Below are 22,556 nucleotides of genomic sequence, written 5' to 3' on the forward strand. Positions count from 1 at the left end.
TTTCAACCTCACTGGGGTCGTCCCTACCTCACGGGGGCCGTTTCAACCTGACCGGGGTTGTCCCTACCACGCCGGGGCCGTTTCGACCTGACTGGGGTCGTCCCTACCTCACGGGGGCTGTTTCAACTTCACCGGGGTCGTCCCTACCACACCGGGGCCGTTTCGACCTGTCTGGGGTCGTCCCTACCTCACGGGGGCCGTTTCAACCTCACTGGGGTCGTCCCTACCTCACGGGGGCCGTTTCAACCTGACCGGGGTTGTCCCTACCACGCCGGGGCCGTTTCGACCTGACTGGGGTCGTCCCTACCTCACGGGGGCTGTTTCAACTTCACCAGGGTCGTCCCTACCTCACGGGGGCCGTTTCAACTTCACCGGGGTCGTCCCTACCACACCGGGGCCGTTTCGACCTAACTGGGGTCGTCCCTACCTCACGGGGGCTGTTTCAACCTCACGGAGGTCGTCCCTACCACACCGGGGCCGTTTCGACCTGACTGGGGTCGTCCCTACCTCACGGGGGCCGTTTCAACCTCACCGGGGTTGTCCATACCACACCGGGGCTGTTTCAACCTGACCGGGGTTGTCCCTACCACACCGGGGCCGTTTCGACCTGACTGGGGTCGTCCCTACCTCACGGGGGCCGTTTCAACCTGACCGGGGTTGTCCCTACCACGCCCGGGCCGTTTCGACCTGACTGGGGTCGTCCCTACCTCACGGGGGCTGTTTCAACCTCACCGGGGTCGTCCCTACCTCACGGGGGCCGTTTCAACCTGACCGGGGTTGTCCCTACCACGCCGGGGCCGTTTCGACCTGACTGGGGTCGTCCCTACCTCACGGGGGCTGTTTCAACCTCACCGGGGTCGTCCCTACCTCACGGGGGCCGTTTCAACCTGACTGGGGTTGTCCCTACCACGCCGGGGCCGTTTCAACCTGACTGGGGTCGTCCCTACCTCACGGGGGCTGTTTCAACCTCACCGGGGTCGTCCCTACCACACCAGGGCCGTTTCGACCTGACTGGGGTCGTCCCTACCTCACGGGGGCCGTTTCAACCTCACCGGGGTTGTCCATACCACACCGGGGCTGTTTCAACCTGACCGGGGTTGTCCCTACCACACCGGGGCCGTTTCGACCTGACTGGGGTCGTCCCTACCTCACGGGGGCCGTTTCAACCTCACCGGGGTTGTCCCTACCACACCGGGGCTGTTTCAACCTGACCGGGGTTGTCCCTACCACACCGGGGCCGTTTCGACCTAACTGGGGTCGTCCCTACCTCACGGGGGCCGTTTCAACCTGACCGGGGTTGTCCCTACCACGCCGGGGCCGTTTCGACCTGACTGGGGTCGTCCCTACCTCACGGGGGCCGTTTCAACCTCACCGGGGTTGTCCCTACCACACCGGGGCTGTTTCAACCTGACCGGAGTTGTCCCTACCACACCGGGGCCGTTTCGACCTGACTGGGGTCGTCCCTACCTCACGGGGGCCGTTTCAACCTGACCGGGGTTGTCCCTACCACGCCGGGGCCGTTTCGACCTGACTGGGGTCGTCCCTACCTCACGGGGGCTGTTTCAACCTCACCAGGGTCGTCCCTACCTCACGGGGGCCGTTTCAACCTGACCGGGGTTGTCCCTACCACGCCGGGGCCGTTTCGACCTAACTGGGGTCGTCCCTACCTCACGGGGGCTGTTTCAACCTCACCGGGGTCGTCCCTACCACACCGGGGCCGTTTCGACCTGACTGGGGTCGTCCCTACCTCACGGGGGCCGTTTCAACCTCACCAGGGTCGTCCCTACCTCACGGGGGCCGTTTCAACTTCACCGGGGTCGTCCCTACCACACCGGGGCCGTTTCGACCTAACTGGGGTCGTCCCTACCTCACGGGGGCTGTTTCAACCTCACGGAGGTCGTCCCTACCACACCGGGGCCGTTTCGACCTGACTGGGGTCGTCCCTACCTCACGGGGGCCGTTTCAACCTCACCGGGGTTGTCCCTACCACACCGGGGCTGTTTCAACCTGACCGGGGTTGTCCCTACCACACCGGGGCCGTTTCGACCTGACTGGGGTCGTCCCTACCTCACGGGGGCCGTTTCAACCTGACCGGGGTTGTCCCTACCACGCCGGGGCCGTTTCGACCTGACTGGGGTCGTCCCTACCTCACGGGGGCTGTTTCAACCTCACCGGGGTCGTCCCTACCTCACGGGGGCCGTTTCAACCTGACCGGGGTTGTCCCTACCACGCCGGGGCCGTTTCGACCTGACTGGGGTCGTCCCTACCTCACGGGGGCCGTTTCAACCTCACCGGGGTCGTCCCTACCTCACGGGGGCCGTTTCAACCTGACTGGGGTTGTCCCTACCACGCCGGGGCCGTTTCGACCTGACTGGGGTCGTCCCTACCTCACGGGGGCTGTTTCAACCTCACCGGGGTCGTCCCTACCACACCGGGGCCGTTTCGACCTGACTGGGGTCGTCCCTACCTCACGGGGGCTGTTTCAACCTCACCGGGGTCGTCCCTACCACACCGGGGCCGTTTCGACCTGTCTGGGGTCGTCCCTACCTCACGGGGGCCGTTTCAACCTCACTGGGGTCGTCCCTACCTCACGGGGGCCGTTTCAACCTGACCGGGGTTGTCCCTACCACGCCGGGGCCGTTTCGACCTGACTGGGGTCGTCCCTACCTCACGGGGGCTGTTTCAACTTCACCGGGGTCGTCCCTACCACACCGGGGCCGTTTCGACCTAACTGGGGTCGTCCCTACCTCACGGGGGCTGTTTCAACCTCACCGAGGTCGTCCCTACCACACCGGGGCCGTTTCGACCTGACTGGGGTCGTCCCTACCTCACGGGGGCCGTTTCAACCTCACCGGGGTTGTCCATACCACACCGGGGCTGTTTCAACCTGACCGGGGTTGTCCCTACCACACCGGGGCCGTTTCGACCTGACTGGGGTCGTCCCTACCTCACGGGGGCCGTTTCAACCTGACCGGGGTTGTCCCTACCACGCCCGGGCCGTTTCGACCTGACTGGGGTCGTCCCTACCTCACGGGGGCTGTTTCAACCTCACCGGGGTCGTCCCTACCTCACGGGGGCCGTTTCAACCTGACCGGGGTTGTCCCTACCACGCCGGGGCCGTTTCGACCTGACTGGGGTCGTCCCTACCTCACGGGGGCTGTTTCAACCTCACCGGGGTCGTCCCTACCTCACGGGGGCCGTTTCAACCTGACTGGGGTTGTCCCTACCACGCCGGGGCCGTTTCAACCTGACTGGGGTCGTCCCTACCTCACGGGGGCTGTTTCAACCTCACCGGGGTCGTCCCTACCACACCAGGGCCGTTTCGACCTGACTGGGGTCGTCCCTACCTCACGGGGGCCGTTTCAACCTCACCGGGGTTGTCCATACCACACCGGGGCTGTTTCAACCTGACCGGGGTTGTCCCTACCACACCGGGGCCGTTTCGACCTGACTGGGGTCGTCCCTACCTCACGGGGGCCGTTTCAACCTCACCGGGGTTGTCCCTACCACACCGGGGCTGTTTCAACCTGACCGGGGTTGTCCCTACCACACCGGGGCCGTTTCGACCTAACTGGGGTCGTCCCTACCTCACGGGGGCCGTTTCAACCTGACCGGGGTTGTCCCTACCACGCCGGGGCCGTTTCGACCTGACTGGGGTCGTCCCTACCTCACGGGGGCCGTTTCAACCTCACCGGGGTTGTCCCTACCACACCGGGGCTGTTTCAACCTGACCGGAGTTGTCCCTACCACACCGGGGCCGTTTCGACCTGACTGGGGTCGTCCCTACCTCACGGGGGCCGTTTCAACCTGACCGGGGTTGTCCCTACCACGCCGGGGCCGTTTCGACCTGACTGGGGTCGTCCCTACCTCACGGGGGCTGTTTCAACCTCACCAGGGTCGTCCCTACCTCACGGGGGCCGTTTCAACCTGACCGGGGTTGTCCCTACCACGCCGGGGCCGTTTCGACCTAACTGGGGTCGTCCCTACCTCACGGGGGCTGTTTCAACCTCACCGGGGTCGTCCCTACCACACCGGGGCCGTTTCGACCTGACTGGGGTCGTCCCTACCTCACGGGGGCCGTTTCAACCTCACCAGGGTCGTCCCTACCTCACGGGGGCCGTTTCAACTTCACCGGGGTCGTCCCTACCACACCGGGGCCGTTTCGACCTAACTGGGGTCGTCCCTACCTCACGGGGGCTGTTTCAACCTCACCGAGGTCGTCCCTACCACACCGGGGCCGTTTCGACCTGACTGGGGTCGTCCCTACCTCACGGGGGCCGTTTCAACCTCACCGGGGTTGTCCCTACCACACCGGGGCTGTTTCAACCTGACCGGGGTTGTCCCTACCACACCGGGGCCGTTTCGACCTGACTGGGGTCGTCCCTACCTCACGGGGGCCGTTTCAACCTGACCGGGGTTGTCCCTACCACGCCGGGGCCGTTTCGACCTGACTGGGGTCGTCCCTACCTCACGGGGGCTGTTTCAACCTCACCGGGGTCGTCCCTACCTCACGGGGGCCGTTTCAACCTGACCGGGGTTGTCCCTACCACGCCGGGGCCGTTTCGACCTGACTGGGGTCGTCCCTACCTCACGGGGGCCGTTTCAACCTCACCGGGGTCGTCCCTACCTCACGGGGGCCGTTTCAACCTGACTGGGGTTGTCCCTACCACGCCGGGGCCGTTTCGACCTGACTGGGGTCGTCCCTACCTCACGGGGGCTGTTTCAACCTCACCGGGGTCGTCCCTACCACACCGGGGCCGTTTCGACCTGACTGGGGTCGTCCCTACCTCACGGGGGCTGTTTCAACCTCACCGGGGTCGTCCCTACCACACCGGGGCCGTTTCGACCTGTCTGGGGTCGTCCCTACCTCACGGGGGCCGTTTCAACCTCACTGGGGTCGTCCCTACCTCACGGGGGCCGTTTCAACCTGACCGGGGTTGTCCCTACCACGCCGGGGCCGTTTCGACCTGACTGGGGTCGTCCCTACCTCACGGGGGCTGTTTCAACTTCACCGGGGTCGTCCCTACCACACCGGGGCCGTTTCGACCTAACTGGGGTCGCCCCTACCTCACGGGGGCTGTTTCAACCTCACCGAGGTCGTCCCTACCACACCGGGGCCGTTTCGACCTGACTGGGGTCGTCCCTACCTCACGGGGGCCGTTTCAACCTCACCGGGGTTGTCCATACCACACCGGGGCTGTTTCAACCTGACCGGGGTTGTCCCTACCACACCGGGGCCGTTTCGACCTGACTGGGGTCGTCCCTACCTCACGGGGGCCGTTTCAACCTGACCGGGGTTGTCCCTACCACGCCCGGGCCGTTTCGACCTGACTGGGGTCGTCCCTACCTCACGGGGGCTGTTTCAACCTCACCGGGGTCGTCCCTACCTCACGGGGGCCGTTTCAACCTGACCGGGGTTGTCCCTACCACGCCGGGGCCGTTTCGACCTGACTGGGGTCGTCCCTACCTCACGGGGGCTGTTTCAACCTCACCGGGGTCGTCCCTACCTCACGGGGGCCGTTTCAACCTGACTGGGGTTGTCCCTACCACGCCGGGGCCGTTTCAACCTGACTGGGGTCGTCCCTACCTCACGGGGGCTGTTTCAACCTCACCGGGGTCGTCCCTACCACACCAGGGCCGTTTCGACCTGACTGGGGTCGTCCCTACCTCACGGGGGCCGTTTCAACCTCACCGGGGTTGTCCATACCACACCGGGGCTGTTTCAACCTGACCGGGGTTGTCCCTACCACACCGGGGCCGTTTCGACCTGACTGGGGTCGTCCCTACCTCACGGGGGCCGTTTCAACCTGACCGGGGTTGTCCCTACCACGCCGGGGCCGTTTCGACCTGACTGGGGTCGTCCCTACCTCACGGGGGCTGTTTCAACCTCACCGGGGTTGTCCCTACCTCACGGGGGCCGTTTCAACCTGACCGGGGTTGTCCCTACCACGCCGGGGCCGTTTCGACCTGACTGGGGTCGTCCCTACCTCACGGGGGCCGTTTCAACCTCACCGGGGTCGTCCCTACCTCACGGGGGCCGTTTCAACCTGACTGGGGTTGTCCCTACCACGCCGGGGCCGTTTCGACCTGACTGGGGTCGTCCCTACCTCACGGGGGCTGTTTCAACCTCACCGGGGTCGTCCCTACCACACCGGGGCCGTTTCGACCTGACTGGGGTCGTCCCTACCTCACGGGGGCTGTTTCAACCTCACCGGGGTCGTCCCTACCACACCGGGGCCGTTTCGACCTGACTGGGGTCGTCCCTACCTCACGGGGGCTGTTTCAACCTCACCGAGGTCGTCCCTACCACACCGGGGCCGTTTCGACCTGACTGGGGTCGTCCCTACCTCACGGGGGCCGTTTCAACCTCACCGGGGTTGTCCATACCACACCGGGGCTGTTTCAACCTGACCGGGGTTGTCCCTACCACACCGGGGCCGTTTCGACCTGACTGGGGTCGTCCCTACCTCACGGGGGCCGTTTCAACCTGACCGGGGTTGTCCCTACCACACCGGGGCCGTTTCGACCTGACCGGGGTCGTCCCTACCACACCTGGACCGTTTCAACCTCACCGGGGCCATCCCAGCCTTACCGGGGAAACAGGAAGTTTGGCCCTCTGTCCCCTGCCGGCGGCTCCCCACTAGACAAAATCTCCAGGCGTTCCCGGTGGTTGAACATCCAGCACTCCTGCCCTCCACCAAGTGCACAGACTGCCTGTCTGCTGTCCCCCAGCGCCCCACCAGAGACTGGGACCAGTGGGCATGTTTGTGCGCTTGCTGGTACAGCAGTTCCACAGTGCCGGCCGAGTCAGGCCCAGCCCTGGCCGGCCCCGGACCCGACTCTGCCCCCCGATTGCGTCCCTCCCAGATGCAAGGAGCTGAAATCTGCAGCCTGCTGGGATGGGCTCTGTACATGGTGCTTCAGCACATCCTACTCAGTCTCAATGCGCTTCTTTCTATGCGAGGAGTTGAAATCTGCAGTTTGTTGGGTTGGGCTCTGTACTTGGTGTCACATCCTACTCAGTCTCAATGTTCTTTCTCTCCTTCCAGTTGTAGAGCTTCCATTGGGCCAAGTTTCCCATGGTTCTGTATGATAGGTGTTTGTCTGATATTTGGTAGTTTCGATGTTGTTGTGCGAGGTAGCACGCACAGGTCTCTTCCTTATGCCGCCATCCTGGTTCTCCTGGGTCTGCTTCTTGAGTGTGTCTCTCATGGCTGCGAGCAGTTGAAGTCTGCAATTTGTTGGGATAGGCTGCAAAAGCGCAGGTGGGTCTTTTTGTGCACCTGGCACAGCTTGGATGGGGATGTAAATTGATTAAGGCTGAGACTCAGGGAGTCGCCATGGCGGAGCAAATAGCACTGGCTGAGTCTCCGCGGCCCCTTGACTCTCTGCCAGGGCTTTGTGTCCCCCAGTGCCGGCGAACAGCTGTGCAACAGAGTCTCCCTCGCTTTCTGATGGCTGCAAGGCCGTGCTGCCTCTCCCTGTAGGGTCTGGTGCTTCATGATCCCGCCTGAACCAGCTCAGTGGATTTGAAAGTTTGCAGAAGAAAAGGCGCTTCTACTTGTGGGTCTGGCACAGCCCAGATGGGAATGTAAATTGCTTAGGGCGGGATCACAGGGAGTCGCCCAGGCGGAGACTCAGCGGCCCCTTGCCTATCCAGGACACCAGGACTTTGCGTCCCCCAGTGCCGGCGAGCAGCGGAGCGCCAGAGCCTCCCTCGCTTCCTGACCGCTGGAAGGCCGTGCAGTCTCTCGCCTTGGGGCCTGGGGCCTCAGAGACCCGCCCGAACCAGCTCAGTGGATTTGAGAGTTTGTAAAAGCACAGTCATTCCCTCTTGTGCCTCTGGCACAGCCCTGAGGGTAGGGCGGGGTCACAGGGAGTCACCAGCGTGGATGAAATAGCGATGGCGGTGTCTCCGCGCCCCTCGCCTCCCCGGGACACCAGGACTTCTTGTCCCTCGGTGCCGGCGAGCAGCCGCGTATCAGAGCTTCCCTCGCTCTCCGACCACTGCAAGGCCGTGGCCGCCTCTCCCTGTGGGATCTGGGGCCTCAGAGACCCGCCCCGAGCAAGCCCAGAGGATTCGAGGGTTCGTAAAAAACCGAGAATCCATTTGCAGCCCGCGTGGCGTGTGACTGCGTACCTCTGGTTTTGGTGCCTCCGTAGCTCCCACTCAGTCTCACTGCGCTTCTTTCTTTTCCTCCAGTTGTAGATCTCCCACTGGGCCAACTTCCCCATGGTTCTGAGTGGCGGTTGTTTACTTCATAGTTGATAGTTTCAATGATGCTGTGAGAGAGCAGCACACACAGGTCCGCTCCCTACGCCGCCATCTTGGTTCTCTCCAATAGGAAGCTTGTTAAAAATAAAATTCTTGCCCTAGTCAGTTTGGCTCGAAGGGTAGAGAGGTGGCCTGCAGACTAAAAGGTCCAGGGTTTGATTCCGGTCAAGGGCACATACCTTGGTTGCAGGCTCCTGACCCTGGTCCAAGGCATGCAGGAGGTAACCAATCAATGTGTCTCTCTCACATCGGTGTTTCTCTCTGTCTCTCCCTCTCCCTTCCATTCGCTCTAAAAATCAATGGAAAAAAATATCCTTGGGTGAGGATTTACTAGTAAAAAAAAAAAAAAAAAGTCCTGAGTTTGATTCCGGTCAAGGACATGTGCCCAGGTTGGGGCGTGCAGGAGGCAGCCGATCAATGATTCTCTCTCATTATTGATGTTTCTCTCTCTCTCTCCCTCTCCCTTCCTCTCTGGAAAAAAAAAAAAAAAAAAAAAGAAAAGAAAAGAAAGAAAAAAGATTCTTGGACCACTCTGGAGCTTTTAGGGTGGTGCTCAAAAAAATCTGTATTTTTAAAGAAAGCTCCCTAGGTGATTCTGTTACATAATTAAGTTTAGCAAGCATTGCAGTACACCACTTTTATCTCTAAAATTATTTCAAATGTCTAATGTTACCTCCCCTAAAAGACTAATTCCTCTAAGAATAGATACTATGTAATACAATTCCCAGGTAGCATGCCCTCTTAGCATTGAATGTACCAAGTCTGCTACCCAGATCCCTCCTGGCTACATATAGTCCCAAGCCAGCTTGACAAAATACCTTCCCTAATCACCTTTCATTGTTTCCCTCAAGAATTAGAAGAGGTGTCCTTCTTCCTTTCCAATTTGTTCAATTAATACTGTTTAACTTAATCCAAATGGAATGAGTCCTAAGAACTTTAAACCAGTGGCTTGTAGTTAGAACATTATATCTTTCACATGGGTGAGTGATCGCCAAAGGAAAGCTTGACATTATAAAAGTTACTGCTCTCGACACAATAAGCAGTTTCTTGGTGCTATACTAAGAGTCCAACATGATGGGGGTGGGGGTAATGCCAAACTATAAACTATGTGTTTTATACTTAAATAGGTCATCAAGGATTTAATAAAGTCATTACAGACTTTAGAGTTATACAAGGAAAAATTTCACAACAGGTAGCAAACAGTATGTGCTGATCATCAAATGGGAAAAAGGAGCCATACTCCTAATGCTGCTTCTCACTCAAAGTTGACTTTTTATTGGAAACCAAATCAAGACTAAGTACAAAAGGTTTTGTCTCATTTGAATAGTTTATTTATTGTTTATAACTTTTAAAAAGTAAAATCAAATTTAGTAAAGAAAATAAGACACATCAAGAAAGAATGTTGGATGTTATAGATGCTAGTACATTTGGTCTAGTATATATGCCTGCATTATTATTATTAGAGAAATAAAAAGGTAGGAGGTCTTAGAAGACAGTTGGGAAAAAAGAGATGACAGAAAGAGCAACTACTAAAGTGCACTAGGGAGCAGGAACTGAATTTGTCTCATTCACTGCTATACAGGCATCCCTCAGAGATATGACAGGTTAGTTCCAGACCACTGCAATAAAGTGAGTGTCATAATAGAGCAAGTGATAATGTTTTCACTGGTGGAGGGTGTTGCCTTCAATTTGCAAAAATCACAACATCTATAAAGCACAAAAGCACAATAAAAGGTAGTAAGCCTGTACTTTCAATTCCTTGCAGTGTCTGATACCCAGTAGGTATGCAATATATGTACTGAATGAACAAATGAATGAATGACTAGTATAGAGGTGGCTGCTAATTACTTCTCCTTTATAGTAACCTTGTTTTGCCTTCAGCCAAGCTCATTTCCTCTTTTAAAAGAAATCTTCACTTTTCCCTTCTATTCTGTATCCATTCACTCCTTTACTTAACCTCTATTTTTTAAAAATGTTTCTATTGATTTCTGTAGAGAGACAGAGAGAGAAAGGAGGGGAGAGAGAAACGGATTGACTGCCTCCTGCATGCTCCCTATTGGGGATGGAGTCCGAAACCTAGGCGTATGCCCTGACTGGGAATCAAACCGGAGACCTCTTGGTGCATGGAAGGACACTTAACCAACTGAGCCACACCGGCCAGGGCCCTTTACTTAACCTCTACACTTTGTGAAAGATTGATTTAAACCTTTGTCTTTCTTTTCTCTCTGCCTACTCACATCATTTGGTTTCTGCCACTAACATTCCTTGCACCTTCAAAGGTCAGCACTGACTTCATCATCACCAAATTAAACTTTTTTTTCTTCTCAGTTCTTTTTTTAAAAAAAATATATTTTTATTGATTTGGGAGAGGAAGGAAGAGGGAGAGAGAGATAGAAACATCAATGATGAGAGAGAATCATTGATCAGCACGCCCCACACTGGGGATCGAGCCTGCAACCCAGGCATGTGCCCTTGGCCGGAATCGAACCTGGGATCCCTCAGTCCGCAGGCCGATGCTCTATCCATTGAGCCAAACTGGCTAGGGCTTCTTCTCAGTTCTTACATCTCTATTGTATTTCATACTAAAAATTTCTTTGCTCTTGTGCTATTTCATCATCTTGGCTATCCTTTACCTTTTGATCAATCTTTCTCTGACCCCTCTTTCACCTTCAACTCTCTAAATATACCCCAAAGTTCTTCATCAGCTCTTCTCTTTCTAAATGTTCTTTTCTGAAAACCTCATCATCTCTCATCTCCATACAGATGATTTCAACTCTGAATTTTCTCTTGAACTTCAACTCCTCATTTTCAAATGCTTTCTGGATAGCTTCAGGTGGATAACTTAGATACTGACCTTCATCATGTCCAGAACTGAATTTATTATAATTTTCTTCTCTTTCACCTATAATATACATCCTTTTTCTTGGGGAATAATCCATTCATCTGTTGCCCAGGCCACCCATTCAATCATCAATGCCAGTATAATTTTCTACTCTTCACAAACATCTCACTCTCTCCTAAATTGCTATAACACTAATTTTCTACATAAGTGCTGTTTATATAAGAACTTTCTGTGATGATAAAAATACCCAATATAGTAATATGTGACTACTGAACAGTTCAACTGAGGAACTAAATTTTTAGTTTAATTCATTAATTTAAATTTAAAGTGCCAACATGAGTCTAGTGGTTATTGTATTTAACAGCATTAGAATACTTTTTTCTTACTACCATTGTTCCTCTGGAACAAGAGTAAGTACAGAATAGCGGTCAAGAGCACAGGCTCTTGGACTTGACTGCCTGGGTCTGAATCCCAACTCCATCACTTATGATCAGTATGGCAGTGTACAAGTCACTTAATATCTCTGTGCCTCCACTGCTTCATTGGCAAATAAGGACACTAATAGTAACTACCCTGAAGGCTATTGAGGGAATAAAATGAATTAGTATGTAAAATAGGTGCCTAATCTACCCAACGGGTTAGCCATCATTCATTATTATTATTAAAGATCATTTCATTTATTTATACACCTTGTTCCACCTACTAGACCCTACTTCATATTCTTGGTGAAGATAGAGACTGCTTTTAAAATAAAATTTCTCCCCAGTGCTTGCACATTGTTATGCTATCCAAAGAGGAAGTCAATAAATATTAATTGTATGAATATGTAAATTAGAGTTAAAATCCCATTAAAGTGAACAAGAAATGACAGACCAATTTCCTTATTTATAATCTGTGAAAAGATTAAGTTCTGTAAGTCTTGTTCTCATAAATAAAAGTACCCATGCATTCATATTAATCCCATTAGACTTGGTGCCACAAAATTAGAAGACAGGAATGAAGAATACCACAAAATAAAACTTTTCTGCTTTCAGTTTAGTTATGAACACCTCTGCAGTGCATCCGAAATCCAAAATGTTAATAATTACTGAGTATATACATTAAGCTCATTAGCTTCATCTAGTACTTGAAATTAAACAATTACATTATCACCTTTATCACTGCTATTTTTAGCTGGCTCTTAAACAGATGTGAAATGAGCTAAATGAGACAACTGTTAGTGTACTCATGGATCTATCCTTTTCACAGGTGTCAATAACAGAGAAGCTATAATCCTATATAATAAAAGCCTAATATGAAAATTGTCCCCTCGACCGGGAGTTCAACCGCGCACTATGACATGCGCTGACCACCAGGGGGCAGTGCGGAACATGACGGACGTAGGCCATGTGGCACTGGCAGTGGGCAGCAGTAGAGGCACTGCCGGCCCTGATGGGCCCTGATGAGAGCCGGACTGTGGTGGGATGGTGAAGCAGGTGAGCAGGCAACACCAGGCCAAGGCAGGTGCGAGCGGGGACCCAATCGCCCTGCAGATGGCGACCAGTGGCGGTGGCAGGGGGTGGGGCTGCTGCCCGGCACCCAGGCACTGAGGGAGCCAGGTGGGGGGCTGAGACAGGGAACTGGGGGTGGGTGGCAGTGACCAATCTCCTGCGGCACCTGGGTGGGGGGCTGCAACCTTTCACCGGCTACCTGGGGATGGGGGTGACGAGGATGGAGGTGCGGTGAGAATGTGGGGGGTCTGCCAAGCTTGCTCTCACTCCCCTTGCTATGCTTCCACAGGATGCCAGAGCTTGCGAGCCAGGGAAGTCCCCCCACACTCAGGTGCTGGACACCCGCGAGGAGCCCACCCTGCACCTACGTGGCCTCTTTCGGGTGAGCCAGGCCATACCCACCTGGACTGCAGGGGCAGGTCGGGCTCCCCATGGGTTCACGCAGGAGCTGGTCTGTGAGTCCGGCTGGGAGAGAGCGTGCTGCCCACCCACACTGCACCTTAGCCCACGGCGTCCGGCCATGCTCACCACATCTCCGCGTGGGGACTCGGGCAACATGACTCAGGCGGAGGGGGGCACGTGGGGGCCTGGGGGCTCAGGTGCTGCCCAGGGCCCAGAGGTCAGCTGGGACCTGCCCTTCTACACCAGATGCTTGCGCTTCGATCGCCATCCAGGCCTAGAGACCACACACATGCACAAATTTCGTGCACCGGGCCTCTAGTTGCAATATAAAAGCTGCTAGGAAGAAAGTGTTCAAAGCTACTTAGGTAAAGGCTTTCTCAGATTTAATCATTCTTGCTAAAGGGAAGAAATGTTCACTTTATAATAACAATAGTCAAAAGGATTTACATATCTATGACAACTTTACTTAAGATTATCGTTTAATGCCTTTTACTTATGTTGTCATTAAAGAAATGCATTCTTTTCAAAGATCCATCAGCCCAAGATACAAAGAAGAGTAATAAGAGCAAGGTCCCTTTCAGTCCCACATGCTCCATTCTTCCACAATAAGCAATTTAGGCCAGGGTAGCTTTAAAGGAGTCAATTAGTATCACACTCATTCACATTCCAGTAAAATTATTCACATTTCATGACATTTGTCTTTGACTACTATAGTCTTTATTCCAGTGTTCCTTGGAACTATGGTGAGAGTTAAAAAATCTGCAGTCTATTATGCTAAGCGAAATAAGCCAGTCAGAGAAAAACAAGTGTCACATGATCTCACATGTGGAACCTAATTTACAAAATAAACTGCCAAACAAAACAGATCCAGAGACATGGAAGCATGGAACAAAATGATACCAGATTTAAGGGTATACTGAAAACTTCCTGAGATTGGGAATGAGACAAGGATGCCCATTGTCACCACTTCTATTCAACATTGTACCAGAGATTTAGCCAACCCAATATGAAGTGAGGGGGAAAAAGGTAAATTACATGAACAGACTAAGCTCTGGTTAGGGATAAGAAGGGCAGGACAGGGATAAAGGGCAGGGAGCAGAAAATTGAATTAAAGGTCAATTTAAAATTGTAAAGCGCTATTCTTTAACTTTGTTTCTTAAGCTATGATCCTCTCTACAAACTTGTAGGCTAGGTAAAGCAGGTATTATTAACTTCAACTTTGCTAAGACTCAGAGAAGTAAAATGATTCGTTTAAGGTCACTCTTTAAGAAGCAAAAGGCAAAATGAAGACTGTCTCAGGCAGTGGGAGTTTAAATCTAAGTTTGTTTTTTTTGTTTTGTTTTGTTTTTCAATATGTCTTCTCACAGAAAGGGAGCTAGAAAAGTGCAAAGGAAAATTTTGTGCAGAACTTGCTATTCAGTCTCCCAAACTTAAATAAAGTTGCCACTGAACTCATTATCTAGAATTTGTTTTTCTTCCATATCTAAGAATTTGGGGACATGGTAGGTTGAAATGGCAGAAAGGTACCCCCTGACTTTACATGCATAGAAATGTCATAAACTATTAAAAAATAAATAAAGAAGACAAGCTCAAAAGACAGGAAAATCCCCAGATGCTGGAAATGAAGAAAGAACTTAAAATCAGAGTGAGAAGTGGGAACTGACCTAGATTCAGAATAGCTTCAGGGTCTGGTCCCCGGAGTTTTAGTGCCCATCCAGGAATAGAGATTTGTTTTCCAGTTTTTAAGGCAAGAGTACATGTGGGTGAGTGACAAAGACCAGACTATAGTTCTCTTCATGAAATCTGGACCCTTGATGAGCTACCCTGTCAGTGAAAGAGAGTAGGAAAAACTCTATCCACTGGTTCAGGAAAACATGAAAAATAAAAAACTTTCTATCAGTGACCTCACATAGGGGTAACAGAGAATAGACAAAAAGGCCCCAAGAAATGGAAACCATAGGCCTATGCTATAATTGAATATCATGGGAATTTACATGATCTAAATGGCATGGAAACTCCTAAATGAGAAATTACAAGGACCATTGAAATCCCTAGGGCTCTGACAGCAAGAGAAATGAAAAAGCACTGACTGGACTTTCACAACACAACATATAGGACTTCCATAGGAACAGGAAAAATATCTTGCTCAAGATGTGATCATCTTCAAACAATTACACACCATACAAAAAAATACATTTTCATGGAGTCAACATATACAACAAGAAGGATATCTACCAACCACCCAGAAAAAATTAGAAATTCCAAAAGAAACTATAAAATAGTATGTTTAAAATGATTAAAATAAAAAAGTAAAAGCATAACTAAAGATTAGGATATTCTGAAAAATTTTGACATTTGCAAAAGAACCAAAAAGAGTATCTAAAAACTATAGTTACGAAAATGAAAAAAACTGAGTGGATATATTAAAAGCACATTAGTCATAGTTGAAGTGATTCTTAGGTAACTGGAGTACATCATCCAGAATGAACTGAGGAGAAATAAAGAATAGAAAACATGAAAGTACATATAAAAGATATAGAGGAGAAAAATCTAATAGAAGTTCAAAAGGAGAAGATTGAGGGAATGAAGGAAGACAGACAATAGCTAACACTTTTGAAAAATGAAGACAGCCATGGAAAGCACACCTGCTGAATAGAATGACTAAGAACTAATCCATATCTAGACATAGGTTAGCAAAACTACATAACATTAAAGATTTCTGATGAAAGATTTCTAATCAGAAGCAAAATAAGTCACAGAACTTATTTAGTCAAAGAACTAAAGGAAAATAACTGTCAATCTAGCTAACAATCATCCCTTCCCTACCTATTTCTTAACTCAGTGGAGAGAGGTATGCCAGCAGAAGAGATACTTGGATTGGAGTAGCTGGAATTAGCAAACATCAACAATATCTGGGAAGACACTTAATTCTATGGAAACTGTACCTGTGTCTCCTAAATGTGAGGTGGAACTGATGACCTAGACATAAGGCTCCAAAAGGTTTTTCCTTTGCACTATTTCTAGCCAAAAGCTGGATTTTTCAGTGGCAAAGGCTTAGAATTATTTATGGAGCATGTAAAGTGAACTCTACATACATAGCATAGTAATTAAAACTGAAGTCTCTAAAATCAGACTAATGGGGATCAAATCTTGACTGCTTGTTAGGCACTGAGTGAATCTGGTCATGTTACTTTACTACTCTATGCCTCAGTTTCTGCAGCTATTATCTCACAGTTTAAAAACTATTAAATAAGGAAAGACCTGTAAAGCATAGTATCTAGCACAGAGTATGTGCTTAATAAAGCCCAGTTATTATCATTACTTAGTTTTGACCATAGTACTATAATTTGATTACATAGTTGTAACAAATTAATTTTACTATGACTACTAAAAAAAACCCTAAAAATATAGGAAACATACTCTGACATCTACCGAGCAGCCCACGGTCCATGATGGATTTCCCAGCACTTGATTTTGGCACAGAAGATGAACTAGTGAAGATTTCCCAACACCTGTAAAAGATACAAGAACTCAAGTTACATAAGAGACATGCTGAAATCTGATAGCAAAAATATAACTGAGAATATGCAGTAATAATGGTATGTAAACTATGGTTGTTTAAAGGATGTTCATACCATATCAAGCATTTAATAAGCTTTATGCATAAGTAAATGGTCAAGGAGGGCTTGTTAAAACATAGAATGCTGGGTCCTGCTCCCAGTTTCCTATTCAGCAGGTCTGTTGTGGAGCTCAAAGATTTTGCACTTCTAACAAACTCCTTGGTGATGCTGATGATACTGGTCCAGGGGCCTTGCTTTCAGAACTACTGTTCTAGGGCAATTTCATATGAACTAGTCCTTTCCTTTTGAATGATTTCATCTCTTCAGCCTTTTTTAGAATTGTAGACTATTAACAGATGTTGGAGGTAATGCTCTATCCTGATGACCAATGGAGAGGTCTCTTCCATGGCACCATTAGATGATCTTTCAGATGGTGCTTGAACACTGTCTGTGACAGAGACTCACCATTTCACAATTTCTTATTTAGACACTCCAATTCAGGCAGCCAACCACTTGGCCCAGCTTTACCCTCTGGAAAAAAGAGAACAACTCTACTCCCTCTTCTACATCATGGCCCTTTACCTTAAGGCAGCACTTTATTTACCTGCAGCTCTCCTGGGTTCAGGGCAATCTATATGAGGGGGGAAGAAAATGAGTTTCCATTTACATGATGGAGTCACTCATATAGTTAACAGCATTTTGATGCCATTATGACAAGCACGGTTGATGAATCTTCATGCATCATTTGTTGCATAAAAAATTTAGACCATCTCTTTGTGTGCAATTTTGTGTATGAACCTATCATTTATGTTTATTTTTTATTATATGAAGTTATATTTACAGACAATCAGAAAGTATTTTTTAAAAAGAAGAAAAAATCACCTGAAGAGCACTATTGTCAACATGTAGGTTTAATTCCATAAGCAGGGTTTTCTATAAGTGGATTCTTACTGTAAATATATAAATGGTATACTTGAAAACAATAAATCATAAGGCTCTGTCTACACATCTGGTTTTGTCTGGAATATACTACCTATTCTTCCCCACCCCTGCTCTCCGTTGGCCTGGTGACTTAATCTGTCAAGACTCAGCATCATTCTAGTTATTGTCATTTTTGATTCCACACAGGTAGAACTAAACACATTATCCACCATCCTCTGGGTCTCTACTGTGCCCTGTACATTGTTCTACAGAACACTTAAAACACATTACACTTGTTTATAGGTTTTAGATTTTATTCACTGTTTAATTTTAATTTCTTTTAATAAAATTTCCAATACTCAGAACAGGTCCTTAAGTAGTACTTATTTAGTGACTAAAATTCTCCATGTTATTACAATCTTCCTAAACATATTTACTATCTCCTTTATAATTCATAATACTGACATAATAATTTACTTAACTATCCCCTAATTACTAGATATTTAGGGAGTTTTAAAATTTTCACTATGCCAAAAAAAGATTTGTTTAAACTTTTGATTAAAATTAAAATTATTTTGCCCGGTTGTGGTGGCTCAGTGGATTGAGCCATCATCCCATGGACCAAGAGGACCCAAGTTCAATTCCCAGTCAGGGCACATGCCTGGGTTGTGGGCTCAATCTCCAGTAGGGGTGGCCAGAGGCAGCCAATCAATGAGTCTCTCTCATCATTGATGTCTCTCTCTCTCTCTCTCTCTCTCCTTTCCTCTCTGAAATCAATAAAAATATTTTTTAAATATGCATTCATTTGCTGGGGGGTGGGGGTGGGGTGGGAAGAGGCCCAATGTAATTAAATAAATACCAGCTGCAAGTATTAGTTGTTGGTAATGAATTAAGCTCAACCTTTGTATCTGAAATAACAAAAAGTCAGTATATTCATGTTAGTGAGACTTTCAGGATTCCTTACTAAATTATCAAATATATCTAAGGGATACAAAACAAATCTCTACATCCCAAGGCATTCCTTTATGTATTTGTGAAATCCTCCTAATTTCACGAGGGAAATAAGCCTTTATTCAAAAGGAAACTCTTATATGGGTGCCAGATGTTGGGTGTTTCCTTCCCACGTCCCGCGTGGGTCAGGGTTCAGGAACTGGAAGCAGAGCCGCACACAAATGAATATGAAAAGACAAGAGATAATTTGGAAATATTGGGGGACCAGGCGAGCAAGTCCAACTCAAGGGGAAGGACTTCCTCCCGGGCTTAGGCCTCACCAAGCTTTTCTTGATCTGGGATGCACCCATAGCATAGCCCTTAGGCAGGTGATCCCTGGCAACAGACAGACTAGCCCATCAGCAAGGATTTACATAATAATAAATGGGAGAGTAGTTTCAGCTACCACTGTCTGGACAAACAGAGGTGGCGCCTAGCTCCGACCTTTGCTAGGGCTTCAAAGGCACCCAGCCTTGGGGGGGCACGCGGGGTTCTCTGTCTATGCTTATCAGATAGTGAAGGCAATAAACAGTTTCCCACAGAAACTTTAAAGGTTGAATACAAAGACAGATGAAGTGTAAGTATATTCTAACCTGTCTGATAGCAAATCACTGTTAAAAGGGAACTGATAAAAAGGCAATAACTGACTTTGTACATATAGCCTGAAGTCAGTGAATGTGTAACAAGATCAGTCACTTTCCTGGTGGGCATGACTGTCTTCTGTTTTACAACTAAACTATAATGAACAAACAAACAAAATAAAGCTTACTAATTGCCTGATCAGTTTCCACCATTTAATGCAGCAGCCAATTCAATCCTGCTACATAATTGATTCTAGCTATAAACCCAGCAGTGTCTGCTCTGCGGTACATACGTACTTAAGTGTTTTTTGTGTTATTGTTGGGTTTTGGGGGGAGGGGAGCAGGGAATCTGTTAGTTGCAACAATATCTAACATGAAGGGACTGTTAAATGTAATAGAAAAGGAAATTATAAAAGAGACACCCACTTCACATACCATGAAATTGTGTTAGCTCTGTATTCCAGTTCTAAATCCTACCTTGATGATACACTTGCCAAATCCCTTTAGACCACCATTACTTTATCTGTGAAATGTAGTGATTTTATTAACTTCAGCATCACTTCAAGCTAAAGAACTGGAGTTGACATAAATGGATTATGTTCATAGGATTTCCTAACGGGGTTTTCTTAGGGGATTTTCAATGATGCTCTCTAAAATATTTTAGAATGTAAATAATCTTCAGGCAAGGTGAAAAGGTTTCTGACCTCCTCCCTTCCCCAACAACGTTGTTCAGTCCTGTAAGGGTAATTTTCAAGCTTCCTGAGGTATGCCCTCTCCACCTCCAAGTGTCTGGCACAATGTCTTTGCTCACAGCACACATTTCAAAGGTCAACTCCAGAGAAGCACAACTATGAAATGCAAGGTTAGCATTTATTCCAAGCTCATAAGGAGCACAGGAGTGGAGGTACGGTGCGAGGGACAAGGACAGTGAGGTGGGAGGGGGAGATACAGACTTCCAAATATCCAAGGTGTAAAAAAAAAAAGGAATTTTAAAACTAGGAATAAACTGGGGCTCAGCATTAAGTCCTAGTTAATTCATAAAAGGCCCTTATCTTAATTTCTCTCTTTCTTACAACCTAGCACGTAATAGGTTTTTAATTAAGATCCAAGAGAACAAAGAAATCAAGCCCAGCTGAGAGTAAAACAGGATTACCCTCCACTATCTCATTTCATAACACAGCTTCGTGTTTAAGTATGTGGACTCCGGGTCCAAACCGGTTCTGTCATTTACATTTCGCCGCCACACTCTTCTCATCTGTAAAATGGGGCAACAGGGCTACTCTCCGGATTAAATGAGTGAATATACGCAAAGAACTTAGAACAGTGTCATTGTTCTGAGTGCACGTTCGGCTTCCTTAATAAGATCTCCTGAAGGCACGGTCCTAGCTTCTGTTTCTTAGCACCGCGCGCAATAGAATACTCAATATCTGCATGTCTTTGAAAACAAAGGAACCGAGGCTACGCGCTAGGTTACGACCGTCCAGGAGACCGACGAGTCGGAAAGCGGCGAAGGCGGAGAAAGGCCGCGACTCCGCGCCGCCGGCCCACGCGAGGCCGCCACTTCGTCAAACAGAGCAAAGTCCTCTGGGAAGTGTAGTCTTTAGACCTCGAGAGGGATTTCAGCCACGGGCCCGAGCGATTTAGTTGGCGGGGCTGGGAGGGAGTCGTAGTTAGCGAATAATTCAAAAGTGTTGGTAGCCCGAGAGGTGGGTGAAGCCGCTCACCTGAGTCTCCCAACACCAGGACCTTTACCCGATCCAGGGACGCCATCTTGCCACTGCCTTCCGGGGTTCACGCCTGTTCCTGATTTTAAGCCAATCAGAGCTGGGCACGGAGGGCGGAGCCTTCCCTGTCATTGGCCAATCGGAGTGTGACTCGCTTCATTGACGGCTTCGCTGTGCTGATTGGCCGGCTCGGTTGAAAGTAGCGGGTGGCTCCCGAAGCAGGTCGCAGGAATAAGGCGTTCGCTTTGTCGCACGAATGGCGAGGCTCGCTGGAGCCGGTAGTTGAGGCGCTGAGGGAAGCTGTAGTGCCAGTGTTCGAGGATTCGCCTGGGTAAACCTTGTTCCCTGTTCCTTGTTCTGGGTTCCCGGGCCCGGAGTCGTGTTTCAGGGTTTCTCCTTTTCGCTCCTTTCTCCTTAGCTACGCTCCTCCTCCCACCTGCTCTCTGGACTGGGTTCTCTAAAGAGCCATGGAGCCCGGAGCGGCCCGTGTGCGACCTGGGGCAGGACCATGGGCTCCACCGCGTGTGGCCCCCGCACTCGGCTGGCAGAATCCGAGGGAGTCGGGGGTCGCGCAGTGTGGGGAGGAGTGGACACGACTGCACCGGGCGCGTGGAGGGCAGCTGGGTCCAGAGGTTTCGCGGTGGTCTGCAGCTTTCTTATGTAGGAAGGCGTGGAGAGACCATGAAACATGGTAACTGGAAAACAAAACAAAACAAAAACCCTCTGTAGTTAAATGTATAAGATTCAAATTCGTATAGAACTGGCTTAGTAGTATATTGGAATAATCGACTGGATTAATAAACGGGACCACCCCCCGCAACCTCTTCTTTCTCCGTTTATCTTATACCCTGAGCATCTTTTAAAATTACAGATTTGGTCCTGTTGCTTCCTGCCTAAAACCACTTGAAGTTTAAGAAGAGGGATCCCACTACTAGCCTGTCCTTTTCTGCTCTGGAAGCCGCGGTGGAGGCAGTAGAGCGCGGGGAAGTTGGCGGGACGGGCCTATGGGAGGAACACGTGCTCGGGGAAGCCCCCGGGAGTTTTATGGCAGCCCCTGGCGAGCGGTGCCGGGTTTTGAAAAGTCAGTGGTGAACGTGCTATCCCCGTTCTCAGACAGATAGGAGAGTACAAGTCTCTTCGCTGCAAGGAAGGAGGTTGGGAAAGAGCCTCGGGAGCTTGTGAAATGGGATTGAACACTCTGAGCTATTCGGGGAATCTGGGAAGGTCTCCGAGGAAATGTCGTTTGAGATGCGAAGGATGATTAGAAGAGAGTTTGAGCAGGGAGAACGGAATGTGCAAAGGCCTGGAGGTGGGGAAGGCGTATGTGGCTGACGGAGTGGAGAGCGTGCCAGTGTGGCTGGAGTTAAGAATGACGGGGTTAGACGGTGCAGGGAACTCATTCATTTCCATTTTGTTCCTCCAGCTCTGTGCCTGGTGCAGTGTCGTTCTTCAGTGTTTGTATGCCTATCGTGCATATGATTCAAAAACAAGAACTTTGGGGAGCTGTGCTGGGTAGGGAGGTAGGTGAGACTGGGAGGGACTGAGACTCTGAAGCAATAAAGAAGAAAAAAAAGGGATTGCCCTGAGAGGTTACAAACTTAAAAATTTCCAGAGACCAGCCAGGCAAGCTCTTTCCCTGTTTAAAAGTGACAGCTGCTTTTCAGCTTTTTTTTTTTTCTTCTTCTTCTTTTTTTTCATAGGGAACCTGGTCTCACTTTCCCTCAGATATTTCCAATTTTCAAGAGGAGCTGAAAGTTGAGATTTATGTGAA

At 49.8% G+C, this 22,556-nt stretch overlaps 2 protein-coding genes across 3 annotated transcripts in view; one reads left to right on the forward strand and one right to left on the reverse strand.

Moving 5' to 3' along the window:
- RABL3 (RAB, member of RAS oncogene family like 3) overlaps positions 1 to 21,495 on the reverse strand; it is a 55,638-nt gene extending 34,143 nt beyond the window's left edge. Inside the window, exons 1-2 of the mRNA XM_070406279.1 lie at positions 20,786 to 21,495; positions 16,430 to 16,521 (exon numbers count right to left, since the gene is read on the reverse strand). Coding sequence (XP_070262380.1) covers positions 16,430 to 16,521; positions 20,786 to 20,831 — 138 coding nt within the window. The 5' untranslated portion in view covers positions 20,832 to 21,495. The remainder of the gene's footprint in view (positions 1 to 16,429; positions 16,522 to 20,785) is intronic.
- GTF2E1 (general transcription factor IIE subunit 1) overlaps positions 20,984 to 22,556 on the forward strand; it is a 51,515-nt gene continuing 49,942 nt past the window's right edge. Inside the window, exon 1 of one of the 2 annotated variants that reach the window (XM_070406276.1) lies at positions 20,984 to 21,116. The gene's annotated coding sequence lies outside the window, so the exon portion shown is untranslated. Of the gene's footprint in view, positions 21,117 to 21,344; positions 22,095 to 22,556 lie in introns of those variants that run through there. The other variant, XM_070406278.1, reaches the window with a different exon arrangement.

The sequence above is a fragment of the Myotis yumanensis genome, unplaced genomic scaffold, assembly GCF_028538775.1.
Source record: "Myotis yumanensis isolate MYYU_CA2020_CCGP unplaced genomic scaffold, mMyoYum1.0.hap1 SCAF_2, whole genome shotgun sequence".
NCBI classification, from domain to species: domain Eukaryota; kingdom Metazoa; phylum Chordata; class Mammalia; order Chiroptera; family Vespertilionidae; genus Myotis; species Myotis yumanensis.